General features: G+C 28.1%; 1 protein-coding gene across 1 annotated transcript; it reads left to right on the top strand.

Annotated features, from left to right (window-relative positions):
• Positions 1 to 2,098: 2,098 nt before the first annotated feature.
• LOC117921059 (ankyrin repeat and protein kinase domain-containing protein 1-like) lies at positions 2,099 to 4,047 on the top strand. Its single transcript, XM_034838827.1, has one exon. It carries the CDS (start codon positions 2,188 to 2,190, stop codon positions 3,784 to 3,786), a length of 1,599 nt encoding a protein of 532 aa, XP_034694718.1. The 5' UTR covers positions 2,099 to 2,187; the 3' UTR covers positions 3,787 to 4,047.
• Positions 4,048 to 16,532: the final 12,485 nt, after the last annotated feature.

Genomic DNA, 16,532 nt, shown 5'->3' with positions numbered 1-16,532 from the left:
TAACATAATTTTCCTCCTAACAATGAAACTCCTATAAAAACCCAAATTACTTTATGGTTAGACATAGTTTTATTAATTAGTTAACATTGAGTTTTTGCAACATTTCAATTAGTATAAACTAACTTTTAATACAGCATATTTTGCATTTTTATAAAGGGATATTCCTAGTTTCATCCTATCCTTCTTCCTTAATCTTCTCTCTATTTGGCTGGCATTTGTTTTTTAGTCCAAAATCGAAATAGAAATAGATGTTAAAGTACCGTTCAAACCTCAAATTTAAAATTAAAATTAAAATATTTGAAAATAAAGCTTAATTTAAAACACAAATCATTTTAAAACACTTTAAACATATTAAACCACCAAATCAAAAAATAAATAAATGAACATACTTAGTGATAAAAAGCATATTTTTAGGAGTGTTTGGTATATATATTACTTAATAATTTAAATTGACTTTAAAATAAACTATATTTAAACTGTTGATTTAAAACTTATTATTTAATTTTTATTTTAAGTATTAAACTTATTTGATAAAACTAACTTAAAATTTATTTTAAATCATTAAATTGAAATTTTTATCCTCATAAATTATAATTATGGTAAAAGAAGTTGAGTAACAATAAAGTTATAGAGTAGCAAAAGAAATTATGGAGATAATTAGGGCAAACATAGATAAAAAAAAAAAAACTAAAATGAAAATATGTAATTAATAATAAGTTAATTATTTTTATTTATTACTCAAAGTTAGTTTTTACTTTAAGTTATACCATTAAGTTATTTTATCAAACATATTTAATTTACTTAATAACTTAAATTAAGTTATTAAATAATTTTAAGTTATTAAGTTGATTTTCCTAACACCCATTAAATTTCATCCACTATCTCTTCCAACCTTTGGATATTAATCAATAAAAAACTATTGAATAAATCTTAGTACTAAGTAATGTTTTTTTTTTAAAAAAATATTTCTCAAAAAACAGATTTTAAAAAATAAAATTTTATTTAAGAAATCAAATATCTGTTTTCCAAATAGACCCTAAACTGCACCAATACAATATTACAGAGAACACTTAATTTTCTTCTTACTTTAACACCAAGAAATGGTAAATTAATGGACATCTAAGCACCTAATAAGTTTAATACCAAGAAATAGTAAATTAATAGACATCTAAGCACCCATCAAATTCGAAAATAAAATATCCCAGCTCTAATGGCTTGATTAACCCGCAGAGAATGATGCAATATAATGTGGTTGGTATGTGATGAATTGGGTGTTTCTATTATTGGCCTTTATGGTGCATTACAATCAAAGAATAGGTCATAAAAAATTTTGCAGGTCCAACGCTAGCTATGTCTAGAGGAAAAATATTAATTGACCAAGGCAAAGCAAGCCTAGAGTCCACCAAACAAATGAATATTCCACACATATAGCACACGATCCAATAGAGCAAAGAGACAAGTTTCTGTTGTTTTGTTGAGTTGTGTATAGCCAAATGCCCAAATGGAACACTCCCCTAAAGGAAATAAATAAAAGGAAGATGACCCAATCAACAAGATCACTAATGTTACAGCATTATTGTCAATTTGTCCCTATAGTTGGCCAAGTAAACAACACCACTCCATCATATAGCCCTCATTTCACACTGAGATGTTTTTGAAATCATCAAAATCATATTATTCCTTTGGACTTTCCACAAGCTCGAATATGATATTCTCCTATGGCAGTACTTTGTTACTTAAAAAAAATAAAAAATAAATGATACTTTGCTGCATAATACACAAATACATTAATATATGAAAGCTGCTTTCTTCCTCTCTTTCTTGTGTTTGTGTCTATGATTTAATATGAAGACTGAAAATGACTTCTGCAGAAAAAATTATGCAAGTGTTGCTTAATTTTTTGACTTGCACAACTGTGTCTTAGGAGTTATACAGTTGTCAGGCCGAATAGAACAAGTCAGCTTTGGTTTTAACACCCACCATGTGGCACTCTCTCAGCAGTGCCGGCCTTGTTTTCCATCCTTCAAATACCTCCATCTTCTTCATCTCCCATGTTTAATCTCGGTTTCTCTTCATGGGTTTTGCCTTTCTTTTAAAACCCATCAAGGTTTAGTCTCAAGAAAGAGGGAAATACACAGTGAAGGAGAATTGGAAGGTTACATACATCTTTGTATAGAAGAGGTAAAGATGGACAGGCTCATAAGCTTAGAGCCCTCAAACCTTGTTGCAATCAGGATTGAACCTGGCCAGAAGTGTTACGGGGAGCTCATCTTGCGGAATGTTATGTACACCATGCCTGTAGCCTTCCGGCTTCAACCAATGAACAAGATGCGGTACACAGTGAAGCCCCAGGTGGCAATCATAGCGCCTCTCGCCACCCTCACTGTAGAGATATCTTATCATCTCCCTCCGGGATCTTTGCTTCCCAATTCGTTTCCTCACTGTGATGATTCCTTCCTTCTACACAGCTGTGTCGTCCCTGGCGCAGCTGTTGAATCTGTTCCTAATGACTGGTTCACCACAAAGAAGAAGCAAGTGTTCATCGACAGCGGCATCAGAATCATGTTTGTTGGATCGCCAATCTTGGCCCAGCTTGTTGCAGATGGATCCATGGATGAAGTTAGGGAGGTGCTCGAGAGGAGTGACTCGGCGTGGAATGGAGCAAACTCAGTTGACTCGCATGGCCAAACATTACTTCACCTGGCTATTACTCAAGGTAGAGCCGACCTGGTTCAATTGCTCCTTGAGTTCGAGCCTGATGTGGAGGCTCAGAGCCGGTCAGGGTCCACGCCACTGGAGGCGGCGGCGGCGTCTGGAGAAGCGTTGATCGTGGAGCTCCTGTTGGCTCATCGAGCCAGCACAGAGCGCTCCCAATCTTCTACCTTGGGCCCAATTCACCTGGCTGCGAGAGGAGGTCACATGGAGGTTTTGAGGCTTCTTTTACTCAAGGGGGCTGACGCTGACGCCATCACAAAGGACGGCAGCACAGCCTTACACCTATCAGCCATGGAGCGAAGACGGGACTGCTCGAGACTGTTGCTGGCCAGCGGTGCTAGGGCTGATGTTCGGAACAAGAACGGGGACACACCCTTACACATTGCTGCAGGCTTAGGCGATGAGCACATGGTGAAGCTCTTGCTGCAAAAGGGGGCAAACAAAGACATCCGAAACCGGTCTGGGAAAACGGCATACGATGTAGCAGCTGAGTACGGCCACACTCGCCTTTACGATGCCCTCAGCCTAGGGGACAACCTGTGCGCCGCAGCTAGGAAAGGCGAAGTGAGGACAATCCACAAGCTGCTTGAGAATGGAGCAGCAATCAACGGGCGGGACCAGCATGGATGGACAGCACTGCACCGAGCCGCATTCAAGGGTCGAATGGAAGCTGTCAAGGCACTGATAGAGAAGGGGGTGGACATTGATGCTAGAGAAGAAGATGGATATACAGGCCTGCATTGCGCTGTGGAGTCTGGACACGCTGATGTGATCGAATTGCTAGTAAAGAAGGGCGCAGATGTAGAAGCTCGCACCAACAAAGGCGTAACTGCACTGCAGATAGCTGAGTCCTTAAACTACTTAGGAATTGTGAGGATATTGAGTAATGTAGGTGCCACCAAAGAAGGCGTCGCGCAAGTTCCCTCACCGGCTCCTATTCCATTTGGGAATGGAATGTTAGGAGCTAGAGAGGCTCATGATCAACTTGGATATTGGCCTAAGAAGAAGAACCGATCGAGAGCCGTTCATAGCAGCTTTGATCGGTCCAGTACTCCAATGGCAGTGCTGTAGCTAGCTCTGGGTTCATGCCAGGAGTTTTTTGCTTCCTCAAACGAGAGTTCAAACTATATATATTCTTTGTATCTTTGGATGGAAATTGTGGAAGAAGGTGTAAGCTCGGACATGTTGATTGACAACTTATACATATTGCTGTTAAAGGCCTTTAGAAAGAAAGGCATGTGTAATTTCTCCCAATGTGAGATGTATCGAGAAATCCCAATGTAAAGAAAGATCATTTCCAAATTCGATTCCACCAAATATGAAGATAGGAGAACATTGGCCAAAACTAATATTTAACAAGTATACACCTAGAATATTCTAGCTATGTATGGTTCGGTCTTATGTTTTCCAAAGTTTTAATGCAAACAATGTTAGTTTAAAAACACAAAAATAAAACAATCATATAAAAGTACACGAGGTTTTAACATGATTCACTCAACCATGCTTACATCCATATATAAGAGAGAATTATTCCATTATACCATAGAAAATATTATTAGGGATAAAATCAAATACAATTATTGAGTTCCCAAACATCTCATATTCCCCGCTCCTTGTTATCTATGTACACCTTAAACCACAAGCCTTTCTCTCAACTGGGTGTTTCCCATTATCCACCTTATATAGTTTTTAGCACATCTTCATTTTATAACTTTTTCTTTTTATGACCTAAAATATTTATAAAGATATTCCTAACAACTTTTCTTATTTTATAAGCAAATATAATATTACAATAATATATTAACTAAGAAAATATTTTGTACAATATTCTCTACAAAAAGGAATGAAAGTACTGGAAAAAAAATATTAAAAGAAAATGATTTTCTTATATTTGAATTTGTTATGGAAAATGTGCAAGAAAATCAAATATAATTAAAATTATTAAGAATTTTGTATATTTTTAAGTTATTTAACCTTTATATAGAAAAGTTAAATAAGTGAAAAAAAAAAGTAGAAGTAGTATATAAAAAAAATTAATTAATTTTAAATATATTTCTTATTTCTTTCTTTTTTTTTTTTTTTTCTTTTCCTCACATTTTCTTTCAAACTTTCCGGAATGAAACATAACCTTTATGTATATAAGCTAGTTCTTGTGTGCTTTTTATTGGTTCATCGCCCATTTAATCGATAGAATAAGTCATGGTTTGAAAACATTGTTTTCAAATGAAGTCATGTTTCAAAATACAACATCGATTGAAGGTTGTGAATTGAACACACCAGTTTCAAAAGAAAATCATCTCTTTTGTGGTTCTTTAGGCTAATTGAGTTGGATTTTGATGGTGTTGAAATTAATATTGTGACTGAGTTGACTCAACATCATGAACTTGAGCTTAAGCATTCACAGATCTGGGCCTCGATTTGTAGAACATCCATGTTGGGCTAACCTCAATCTAAATTTATTCTTGGAACAAAATATATTTGGGCCTATGGTTTGGGCTTTATTATTTGGATGAGATTTTTCTTTTTTTCTTTTATTTCTTTATTTTGTCGGTTGAGATTGTTATGTTTTTTTTTAAGGAATAATTGAGTGAATTAGTCAATTAGCTCGTGCGAATATTGAAATTGACTTTGTAGCAATTAATTGGAAAATTCGATTTAATTAGAAAAAAAAAGGGGGAAATGGTGATGTTTTTACATGCCCAAATAATTCCATTAACTGAATTTTTTTACTTAAAGCTCTACAAAATAAAAAATAATAATGAATTTTAAATGCATTGTAGTATTTAATTAGCAAATTTTAAATAAATTGTAGCATTTAATTAACAAAGTTTATTTAATTGGAAAACCCTTTTTGTTTAAACGAATTCATTAGTTGAATTTCTCTAGTTAAAGTGTTACATGTATTAAAATTATAAAATTTAAATAAATTTTAGAATTTAATTAGTATAATTCAATTTAATTGGAAAATACATGTTTGATTTAGATAATTTCTTAATTTGAATTTTTCTAATAAAATACATGATATTAGGTTGAACAAATACTTTTGTTGTGTTATAAAAAGTGACTTCAAAAGATCTAAAATCAAATATGAAATGATTATGGGCCTTTAATTTAAAATATGGACCGTCTTGGAGGCCATCACAACATAATCGTAGGATATGATCATAACTCATTGAGTATTAATTACATAATAGGGTGTAGTCGAAACTTTGTTATTCTATAAGAATCCAAGATTTTAAATAACCATAAGATCCAATTGGTCTCTCTACTATTGCATGACTTAACGTTAGGTTAAAATTGAGTGAAGGAACACATAGGTATTATTTTGAATTCACACCTCTTTAGGTTCTATCTTCGGAAAATTTTTCATTTAACTAATGATTATTGTCTAAAAATTTTCTTAAGAATGAAGGTTTACTTGAAATGGAAAGGGACCTAAAATTTGTTATCAAAGAAGGATTTGGTGAGATATTTAGGTGCATATTGGTGAGAGAGAGATCTATGGTAGGTAAACACATTATGTGTAATATTAAAATGGATCAATGAAAAGCCAATTAAGTGGTGGCATTATTAGAAGAATTCAAGCTAAGGCCCAAAAGTTCCACAAAAAGATAGCGATTTGTCTATTAAGAGTTTTGACTCTTAGGTTGAATGAAGAAAAAACTACCTAATTCTTAGAAAATTGCTTACAAAAAGCTATAGGTTATCTATTTTGGATCACTTTCTATTTATTTTATCAAATATAGTGATTTTTGAAATATCCAAAATGAAATCTCAAATGATTATAGATCTTTAGTTCAAAATATCCACTGTCTTGAAGGCACGCACAACATTATTATAGGATATCATCATAATTTATCAAGTATTAATTAAACCATGCAACCTAGTTATAACAATGATATTACGAGGGAATCTAAGATTTTAAATGACTATAAGATTCTACCGCTCTCTCTATCTTATTCATTGCATAACGTAATGTTAGGTTAAGATTGACTACTTTAGTATCTTGCTAGCCAATTCGCATAAACTGCATGGCAAGTATTGGTCTTTGGCATGTCTCTTGAAGATTGGAAGGAAGAATCTCTTGCTCTAGAAGAAGAATCAATAGTAGAAGATATCCCACAAGTATAACAGTTAACATGAACAGTCACAAAGGCATGTAAAATATTTCTTTAAGGGAAGCATAGGTGTTATTTAGAGTTCACACCTCTTTAAGGTTCCTAAGAAAAAATTTCATTCATGTGAAGTTTCTTGTTTATAAAATTTCTTTAAAATGAAGGTTTACTTGAAAGGGAAAGCGAACTAAAATTTGTTATCAAATGAGGATTTGGTGAAACATTAAGGTGCGTATTGGTGAGAGAGAGATCCATGGTAGGTAAACACTTGAAGTTTAACATCAACATGGATCAATGAAAAACTAATCAAGTGATGGCATAAATTGAAGAATTCAAGTTAAGGCCTAATAATTGATTCTAACTTTTATATTATGTTTGGTTCTCCAAAAACATTAAAGAAAGAAAAAGAAAATACTAAAAGAAGTCATTTTTTTTTATGTTTAGTTTCACCATAAAAGTTAGAAATTTATATTTTTGTTTATTTTTCTCTTTATTTTTTTTCTATTTTCCTTCAAATTTTTTAGAAACAAAATAGCCCTAAGTAAAAGATAAGAGCATAAATCAAAGAGAGGTTAAATTTACTAATTTCATCTTAGATCATTTGACCTCTATCCAACTCTTTTACCTTTGGTTTGCAATATTTAAAAGCTGCAACGTCATATCACATTTTATTTTAAATTTCATGCATTTTATTTATTGTCCAAAAATAAATATAAAATAATATAAATTACAAAAGATGTCACCAAACTCCATGATTCAAGTTTCTCATAAATTATTTTATATAAAATGAAACTTTTATAATATTAATATATATTTTTTACTAAAACATAAGATTTTAATGTTTATAATCCAAAATAAAAAATCAAAGATTCATCCCAGTTGACCTTGACTACCAAAAAGAAAGATTAATGATAGTCTATGAAAGCAGATAAACCAACCAAACACCAAAGAAATGGGGAAGTAAAATGTAACAATCAAGGGTTGGTGATGAAAGCCACACTTGTCATATAACAGTAGCATGGAAATTGTGGTGCAAAGGAGGGTTGGAGTTGGTGGCCTTCATTGGTTGTTGTATTTAGTCCACTTGTAGGTTAGATTCATGCTCTTAAAATAAATAAATAAAATAAAATAGGAAAAAAAATCCATGTTGTTCAATCAATGAACCACAAGTTTTGCCTAGAAATGAAAAGAGTTTTTTATTTTGGACTTTTCCTTGTACCAACCAAATACTACCCTAACAGACTTTTTTAATTGTCATATTTTTTTCATGGTATTGTTTTATATGTATTTTAATTTTTTCTTCTTTTATATGAAATGGGTGATTGTTGACTTATCATTTTTTAGCTATAAGAAAATATGTGAACATAAATTTAAAATGTTAATTTTATTCTATATTTAAATTGGTTTAAACACTCATTTTGAAATATTATTTTATTTATTTTTTAAATTTCAGTATAAATACATAAAAATTATAGACAAAAAATCATTATAAAAACCTCAAAGTGATTCAAATTCGTAATTCCTAACTCTAATCCAATGAAAAAGGATATTAAAATAAAATAAAATAAAATAAAATCAAACAACGATCCCATTATTCTTACCAAGATAATGAATAATCTTTTAGGTATCCCATAAAAAAAACTAATAAATTTTAAAATAGTGAATTTTATGGAAAGTTAGATATTTTATACTAGACTCATCTTTATATCACGTCTTTCTCTTTCAATAAAGTTAGATATTAAAACACGTAGTTTATTTCTTTTTTTTATTTCACGTTTATTGTTTGTTTCGGCATGTAATCAATGGAAGAGGAAAAACAGTTAGACAAAAACTTAGGTGGTGTTTGTTTTTTTGACTTTTTGTTGAAAACAATTTAGTTTTAGAATTTAGGTTATTTGTTTTTTTACTTTTTCATGACTTATTATAAACTTTTTACTAAATAGAAAAAATCAAAATATGTAACTTTTTTTAAATAGAAAAAATAATATATTGATTTTTTTACTTTTTGATATTTAATAGAAATAAAATACTGCAAAAACAAACAACCTAATATTTAACACTATTAAGCATTAAGGTTCTATTTAGAATTAAGTAAAAAAACAAACACCACATAATCTAAATTCAAAAAAATGAAATTGGATTAAGCTTAGATTAATCACTTCAAGTGCACACAGATTGAGTTCATGTTTATCAATTCAAGGTGAGTGTTCATTAATTCAAGTTGGCCACAAATCCGACTTAAATTTAAGTGCTGCCAATGATCACTTCTACGCACTTCTGAAAATAGTTATTTTGTATGCATTCAATAGGTTTCAAATTTCTAGAGTATGATGGTTATGGTTATCTCAAATTTAATTTTGAATTTATTAAAATTTTGAAATTTATTAAATGATGGAATTTTGTATGACATTTTTGTCATGAAAAAATAATTCACTCTAAACTCGTCAAAGTTAATCCGTGAAATTTTGACAAAATAATCTTGCATCCTTGTAATAAATTGTACAATTCTGATCATAAATGAGATGATTAAGCATACCAAGAACTTTTTCTTGTGAAATTATCAAAGAAAGTTAATTTTTTTTAAATGGTTTTTATTTAAAAAAAAATATAAATTAAGTTTAAAAAATATTTTAGATATTCGAGTGTTGTTTGGATACATTTCTTGTTATATATATATGTGTGTGTGTGTTTAGTTCCGGGGAAAATGTGAGAAAAAGAAAATGGAAAGAAAATAAAAAATAAATAAATTTAATGTCAATAATTATTTTTATATGCTCCTTGAAATTTATTTCACTTATTTTCTTTGATCATATAAAGATTAAATAATTTTAAAATACATAAATTTTCAACTAATTTTAATTGTATTTGATTTTCTTTCACATTTTTCATAGTGAAACCAAATATAAGAAAATCATTTTCTTTAATACTTTTCGAGAACCAAATAAAACCCAAATGATAACTTCCATATAAAATGAAAGAACTCTTTGAAAACATACTTTAAAAGGGTTATGACTTTTTAATAGTTTTAAAAAATTAAGCATCAAGTTGATACATTTTTTTAAGTATAGATTAAAAATCATTTTTTAAAATTTAAAGTAGCAAAAAAATTTTAGTACCTCAATTTTTAAAGTTATTACTTTTTTTAATATATGCTTACTAGAGTTCTCATATCATATATAAAAGTTACTATTACTATTTTTTAATTTAAAAGTAAAATATATATATATATATATATATATATTCAAATGGACCAAAAAAATATTCTTATTACCTTCAATCAAGTATGCATGATCTAGTATAGAACTAATATATATATTCGATCAAATGGACCAAAAAATTATTCTTATTACCTTCAATCAAGTATGCACGATCTAGTATGGAACTAACATTAACTTTTGTTAATGTATGAGCGGTTGCACAATTTATGAGACATATATCTTTTCCGTTCATCTTGAAATAGAATATATAATTTCATATATAAATAATATTTGAAAAAAACATTAGATAAATAAAAATAATAAATATAATGACAATATATTATATATCATAAATCAATAAGACTATTCATATCATTCATTTGCTAGAAGATCAATTTTCATCAAGACATTCAAAGAAATCAATATCAACGTAAATTGGTTCTAATATACCGCTATTAATAAAATTCATTTTCATATATATATATATATATATATATATATATTTACTTTTATTGGGACTTCATAAAAGTTGACTAAATATATAGATATACATGTGATTAATGTTCTTTTATACCATACTTATAATTATTCTCAATATTGTTTCACTTATGGTGATATAGTGCGACTTATTTTATTATGTCGACTTTTACTCTAACATTCATAATCAAGAAAGGAGATTTGTATTAACATTACATTCACTTCAAATATATATTAATTTTACTCTTAAATTAATAATAATTATTGTGTAGCTTTTAGGCTAGATCGAGACATGAAATTTAATTTCTTTACATAGTTTCTAATTAATATATATATATATATATATATATATATATATATATATATATATATATATATAATTATTTCTATATAACTTGTGACAGCAAAAATAATTTTTAAATAACTTCTAACTGCATAATAATTTGTACATAACATGTGATAATGATGATATTAAATGAGATTTATACATAACTTATAGTTATCACAACGTAAAATAATTTGTTTATAATTTTTTACTATATATAACAAAATAAATATAAATAAAAATGTGATATCTATTTTATAGTAATGACCTTATATTAAATAGTAGAAAATTATTTTTGAGGTAATTCATATTGATAATGTAACAATCTACTTATAATGGTATAAATATTGTTCGTTCTAAATCCAAATTGGTTCTCACAGTTTTAAAACACATTTACAAGCAATCATATAGATATTATCTGTTCTACACCCAAAAATGTTTTTTCGACTTTAAAACGTATTTACAAAATTAATATAAATTCATACTTATATAGTATCAAGAACTTTCTCTCATGTCCGATATAAAGATATCACAAATACCCCTACATGTAGATACAATATCTTCATTATGTTTCATAAAATTATGAATTCAAACAAACAAATACTCTCATAAAACTTAAATGAGTCATGATTTTAAAATAAGTTTATAAAATATAAAGAAGTTCTTAGACGTGGGATATCTAAGTTGTTATAAAAGAAAATGAAATTGGAAAATAATAATAATAATAATAGAAGGAAGTCGTATTAACGTGGTGCTCATCCATCACTATTGATGAGAATATTTAAAACAACATTTACAAATGAAAGCATTGAAAACAAAGAGTTGTTTTTATAATCGACTCATAAAAATGAGTGGGGAAGGTGAGAGTGTGATGCACGCTCTCTGGGAAAGGGAGTGGGAGAAAGGAGAAAGAGGGAGGCAAGTGTGAAACACATATCACCGACAAATACAATGTCGTGGGAGTCACTACTCCCCCACTCAATCGGCCTCATTTCATGCTCGTATTTATTATTCAACACTTCCCCCACTTCCTCCTCTCTATTGCGACTACTACTCCATCATGTTCCATCTCTTTTTTATTGCTTTCATTCCTTGCAAATTGACTCCCTTGCCCACCTTCATTCTTATATTTGCACACTTTTGGTATTGTTCACGTAAAAGTAAACTCCCATATGAGAAATATCGTTAAAAAAAATACTTTTTGAAAACTAATTTTTAATATTTTATAGGGTGAAAATATATTTGAGAATTGAAATATTTTTAATATGTTTTTTATATTTTTAAATTTGTTTTAAAAATAATTTTTATTTTTAATATTTTATTTTTTATTTATATAATTATTTTTTTAAACGGTTCTCAAAAAATAAATAAAAATAATTAAAAGATATTCTTAAAAAATACCTTATTTTTTTGTTTTTAAGATCAAAAAATCATTCTCGATTTTCTTATTATTAGACATGTTTTCTTTTTTCTTTTTCTTTTTTTAAATAAAAAATTATTTTGAAAAACAATTGTTAACTAAACCTTCAAAACTATTTTTGGAAATTCTCTCATCTATTCATTATAAAAGTTGTCGAAAACAAATTTCTTTTATTTTATTTATTATAAAAAGTAGGATAAATTACAAAATGCATTCTTCTTTAAAAAAAAAAAAATCTTTCTACCATGTTTTTCCTATTTTGTTTCGTAAAAACGTTTTATGATAAAAAAAAAAAATGAATTTCATATTCATAATTTTATTCATGACTGAAAATGAAAAATTTTATTTTTGAGCATTTAAGAAGATAACCAAAAGCCTTATCATTCATCAAAAAGAATTTGAGAAAATATGGGCGGGGTAGCTTCACTAATCATAGATTCATAAGCAGTGAATATCAGATGAGATGTGGACCGCCTGATGTAGGGCCAGTAGGGCGGACCCCCACACACCCGACCCGGTTTCCAATTATAGGAAGAAACCGGAATAGAATGTCGGCAGCACCGACATGGCCGAAATCAAGGAGGAGCCAGCTGCTTCATAGATCTACACATGTGGACTCGATCCAGCGGCAGCAGCCACCGACGAATCAATGCCATGTTCCCTAAATTCTAGTTTCAAAATTTAGGACTGGTTCAATAAATATATATATATATATATATATTATATTTTTTAAGATTTTTTTTCAATAATTTTATAAGGAATTTTTTTAAAAAAATTTACAAATATTTAAAATAATTAAAGATAAAGCAATAGGTTAAAAATATTTTAAATTAATAAACAGACTTTTACTTTATAAAACACCATAAGACATTTTTCAAAAACTATTTTTCATAATTGTTAACATATTTTCATTGTTTTAAAAATAATTTTTATGGTAGTGTTTTACTTTTAATCATTTTATATAATTATTTTTTAAAAACAATTCTTAAAAAACACGGGAAAGATGTTATCTTAAAACGTCTTAATTTTTATTTTTAAGAACAAAACATTATTTTTTATTTTCTTATTATCAAATACGTGTTTCTATTTTTTTATTTAGAAAATAAAAATTTTGTTTTAAAAAATAATTACCAAACAAAGCCTAGGATGTTGTATCACGGAACTACTTAAGCAAGTATATAAGTGGTCCTCATCAATTATTAGTCTAATGGATCTTTTAATTTTTTGCATTTTTTTTTTGTTATAATGTGTTCAATTAATAAAAGCAAAACTTTCAATCGTATAACAAGATCATTTTATTAGGTAATGGAGATACTATAAGTAATCTATTAGTTATGTATCAATGTTCCAACAAAAATATTTGTAATACATAAAAAAGCCCAGATTCGACAAGGTAAATGTTGCATTCATAGAATAAAATACGATATTAAGTTGAATTCTTGATGAAACATCTTCAAAAAAGTATCTACACATAACTTGTACCCATGCGCTTCATATTTGCCTAGAGTTCGCTCCTAGAGCAAACCATCTATGAAGAAACCACTTACAAATCCTTCAAGACACTTTATGAATATGAAAGTCATAGGCACGATGGACTGCAAAGCAAAAATCCACTAAATATAAAAGTTTAATTACACATAATTACTTGGTGAATGCTATTTTCCCTAAGATTTACACTATTAGGATTTGCACTTATCCTTGTTCTTGAGACACAACACCTTGGTACTCCTTATGTCGTTGAGGGAATGTGGTTTGTTACCACGAACTTGAGTTCATTGGATTAAATGTAAATAATAACAACAATATATTTAAAGCACATAGAAAAGGGAAAAAACTTCAAAACTAGTCAACATCAAATTTGAATGCTTGAATGTCATTTAACGAGGCCTAAGCACTCCTTAAATTTGCTTCTTATTTTTTTAATTAAGTTCTATGTCTAATTAAAAAAAATAATTCAACTATACTTGTAAGATGGGTTTATGGCAATCTCAAGTCTTCATGGGTATTGTAAGTCATAAGGAAGCATATAGAATCCTAAATTAGAATAAATGAAATAAAGTTCTCAACTTAACTAAGGGGATGTTTGGTAAAACTTAATATTTATTACTTAAAAATTTAAATGGACTTTAAGTTAAATTATACTTAAATTGTTGACTTAAAACTTAGATATTGAGATTGTTTGATAAAAATAATTTAAAATTTATTTTTAATAACCAAATTGACATATTTATCATCATAAATTATAATTAGGATAAATGAAGTCGAGTAATATTAAACATCATGGAGTAGTAAAAGAGATTGTAAAGATAATTAAGATAAACAAGGTAAAAATGTAAAATGAAGATATAAATTTAACAATAAATTAATTGTTTTTACTTATTATTTAAAGTTATTTTTTATTTTAAGTCATGTTATTAAATTATTATGCCAAACATATTAAATTAATTAATGATTTAAATTAAATTATTAAGTCACTTTAAGTTATTAAGTTGATTTATCAAATACCCGTTAAATATTTAACTTTAATATTAACATTAATGTGAATTACTAAGCAAAAATTATGGTATTTTGGGCATTGATGTGATCATTAAGCAAGAACTATGTTTTTTTTTTCTTCCTTGATGGGGACAAAGGTCAACACAAAGTTCTCCTATAGAATGATGCAAAAGTCAAAATTTCTAACACAAGGATAGAGCATCCAAACTTCAGTAATATAGTCTTCAAATGAACAAGTGGAAGTCCAACTTTTTTTCCTTAAAGTCATAAGATGATTAAGATCTTTGAAGCTTACTAGCAAATAGAGACAAATTTCAAACAAGATACCACCTCATAGTCAGATGTCTCAACAAGTAAATTCCAAAGGCACACATGTAGAGGTGTGAAAGTGAAATAGAAAAGGAAAAATTGAAATATATTATTGTTGAAATTTTTGAAAATTTAATTTCAAAAGAGAATATTGTCCTAACATGCATGGCCAGTGTGGGTTTTCCAAGGTTTAGATTCCCACTATGACATTGAACCAAGAAAAAAAATAATAATAATAATAAAAAAATTAAAAATAAAGAGTGTTCACACTTCAACTTGTGACTTGTGGGTGTTTTGGTCAATGAATTTTGTTTATTGTGTGACTTGTGGCCAACTTTCAAGCAGCTAAGCCATAAAAGGGCAAGGAAGTTGCCACATTTCCTACCCACTTAATTTAAATCTAGATTCTAATTGGGCTTGAGGTGGTCAAGTTTTTGTAATTTGATTTGTAGTAATTTTGAGAAATATTTTTTAAAAATTATTTCTAAATTTTGTAAAATTATTTTTAGATTTACTACCGTTGAAAAAATCTAATAAGAAATTATTTTCAAAAAAATTTAATTAAAGTTGTCTTTTAAAAGAGATAAATTAAAAAATATTTTATATGTAAAAATAAATTTTATATATTTATATTTAAAAATATATTTTTTAATTTATGTATAATATTTTAGTTAAAATTTATTCGAATTTTCAAGGGTTGAAGATGCAAATAACCCATTGAAACTCATGTATTAATTATTATTGATTCTTTATTATTTGTAATTATATAATTTATTATTTTATTTAAAGTATAAAATTAAAAAAAAAAAATAACTTTTCACTTTTTGTTGTCATATTATACTATTGCAATTGTCATTTTTAAATTATTAAATCTTTGAATGTTAAGAATTAAGCTAAAGTTGTGTTGATGTTGAATTAGTAATTAATAATACGACTTATAACTTTGAGATATATTAATTGTTTATTCATTGGGAATTCTGTTTTAATTTAATAATCTATGAAAAACCTTAGTGGTCCAAAAATGGGAGTAGGTTGGGAATTCTCAACCCAACCAAAAGTTAGGTTTGGTGCAAGTTACATTTGACTTAATGTATCCAAATTGCAACTTTAGCTCAATAAGTCATTTTGAAAAAGTTAAAAGAGTAATTCATGATATTTTGAAGTGCTTTTCTTGTAAAATAAAAAATAAAAAAAAAATGAGAATTACATAGGGTATGTTTGATTCCCTGAAAATTTGAGGGAAAATAGGAAGAAAAAAAGATAAAGAGGAAAAGTTGAAATAAAATAAAAAATAAGTTTATATTTAATAAATTATTTTTATATATTTCTTCAAACTTATTTGACTGATTTATCTCTATTATAGTAAAATTAAATAATTTAAAAATATGTAAATTAATTTTTTCTTTTCTTAATATTTTTTGGTAACCTAACATAGCCTTAAGGATTTTTGAAATAGTAACTTAATATATACTTCTTAA

This window comes from Vitis riparia, chromosome 8 (assembly GCF_004353265.1).
Source record: "Vitis riparia cultivar Riparia Gloire de Montpellier isolate 1030 chromosome 8, EGFV_Vit.rip_1.0, whole genome shotgun sequence".
In the NCBI taxonomy this organism is placed as follows: Eukaryota; Viridiplantae; Streptophyta; class Magnoliopsida; order Vitales; family Vitaceae; genus Vitis; species Vitis riparia.
The sequence above is the reverse complement of the archived record's forward strand: the minus strand, read 5'-3'. Positions and strand labels throughout refer to the sequence as shown.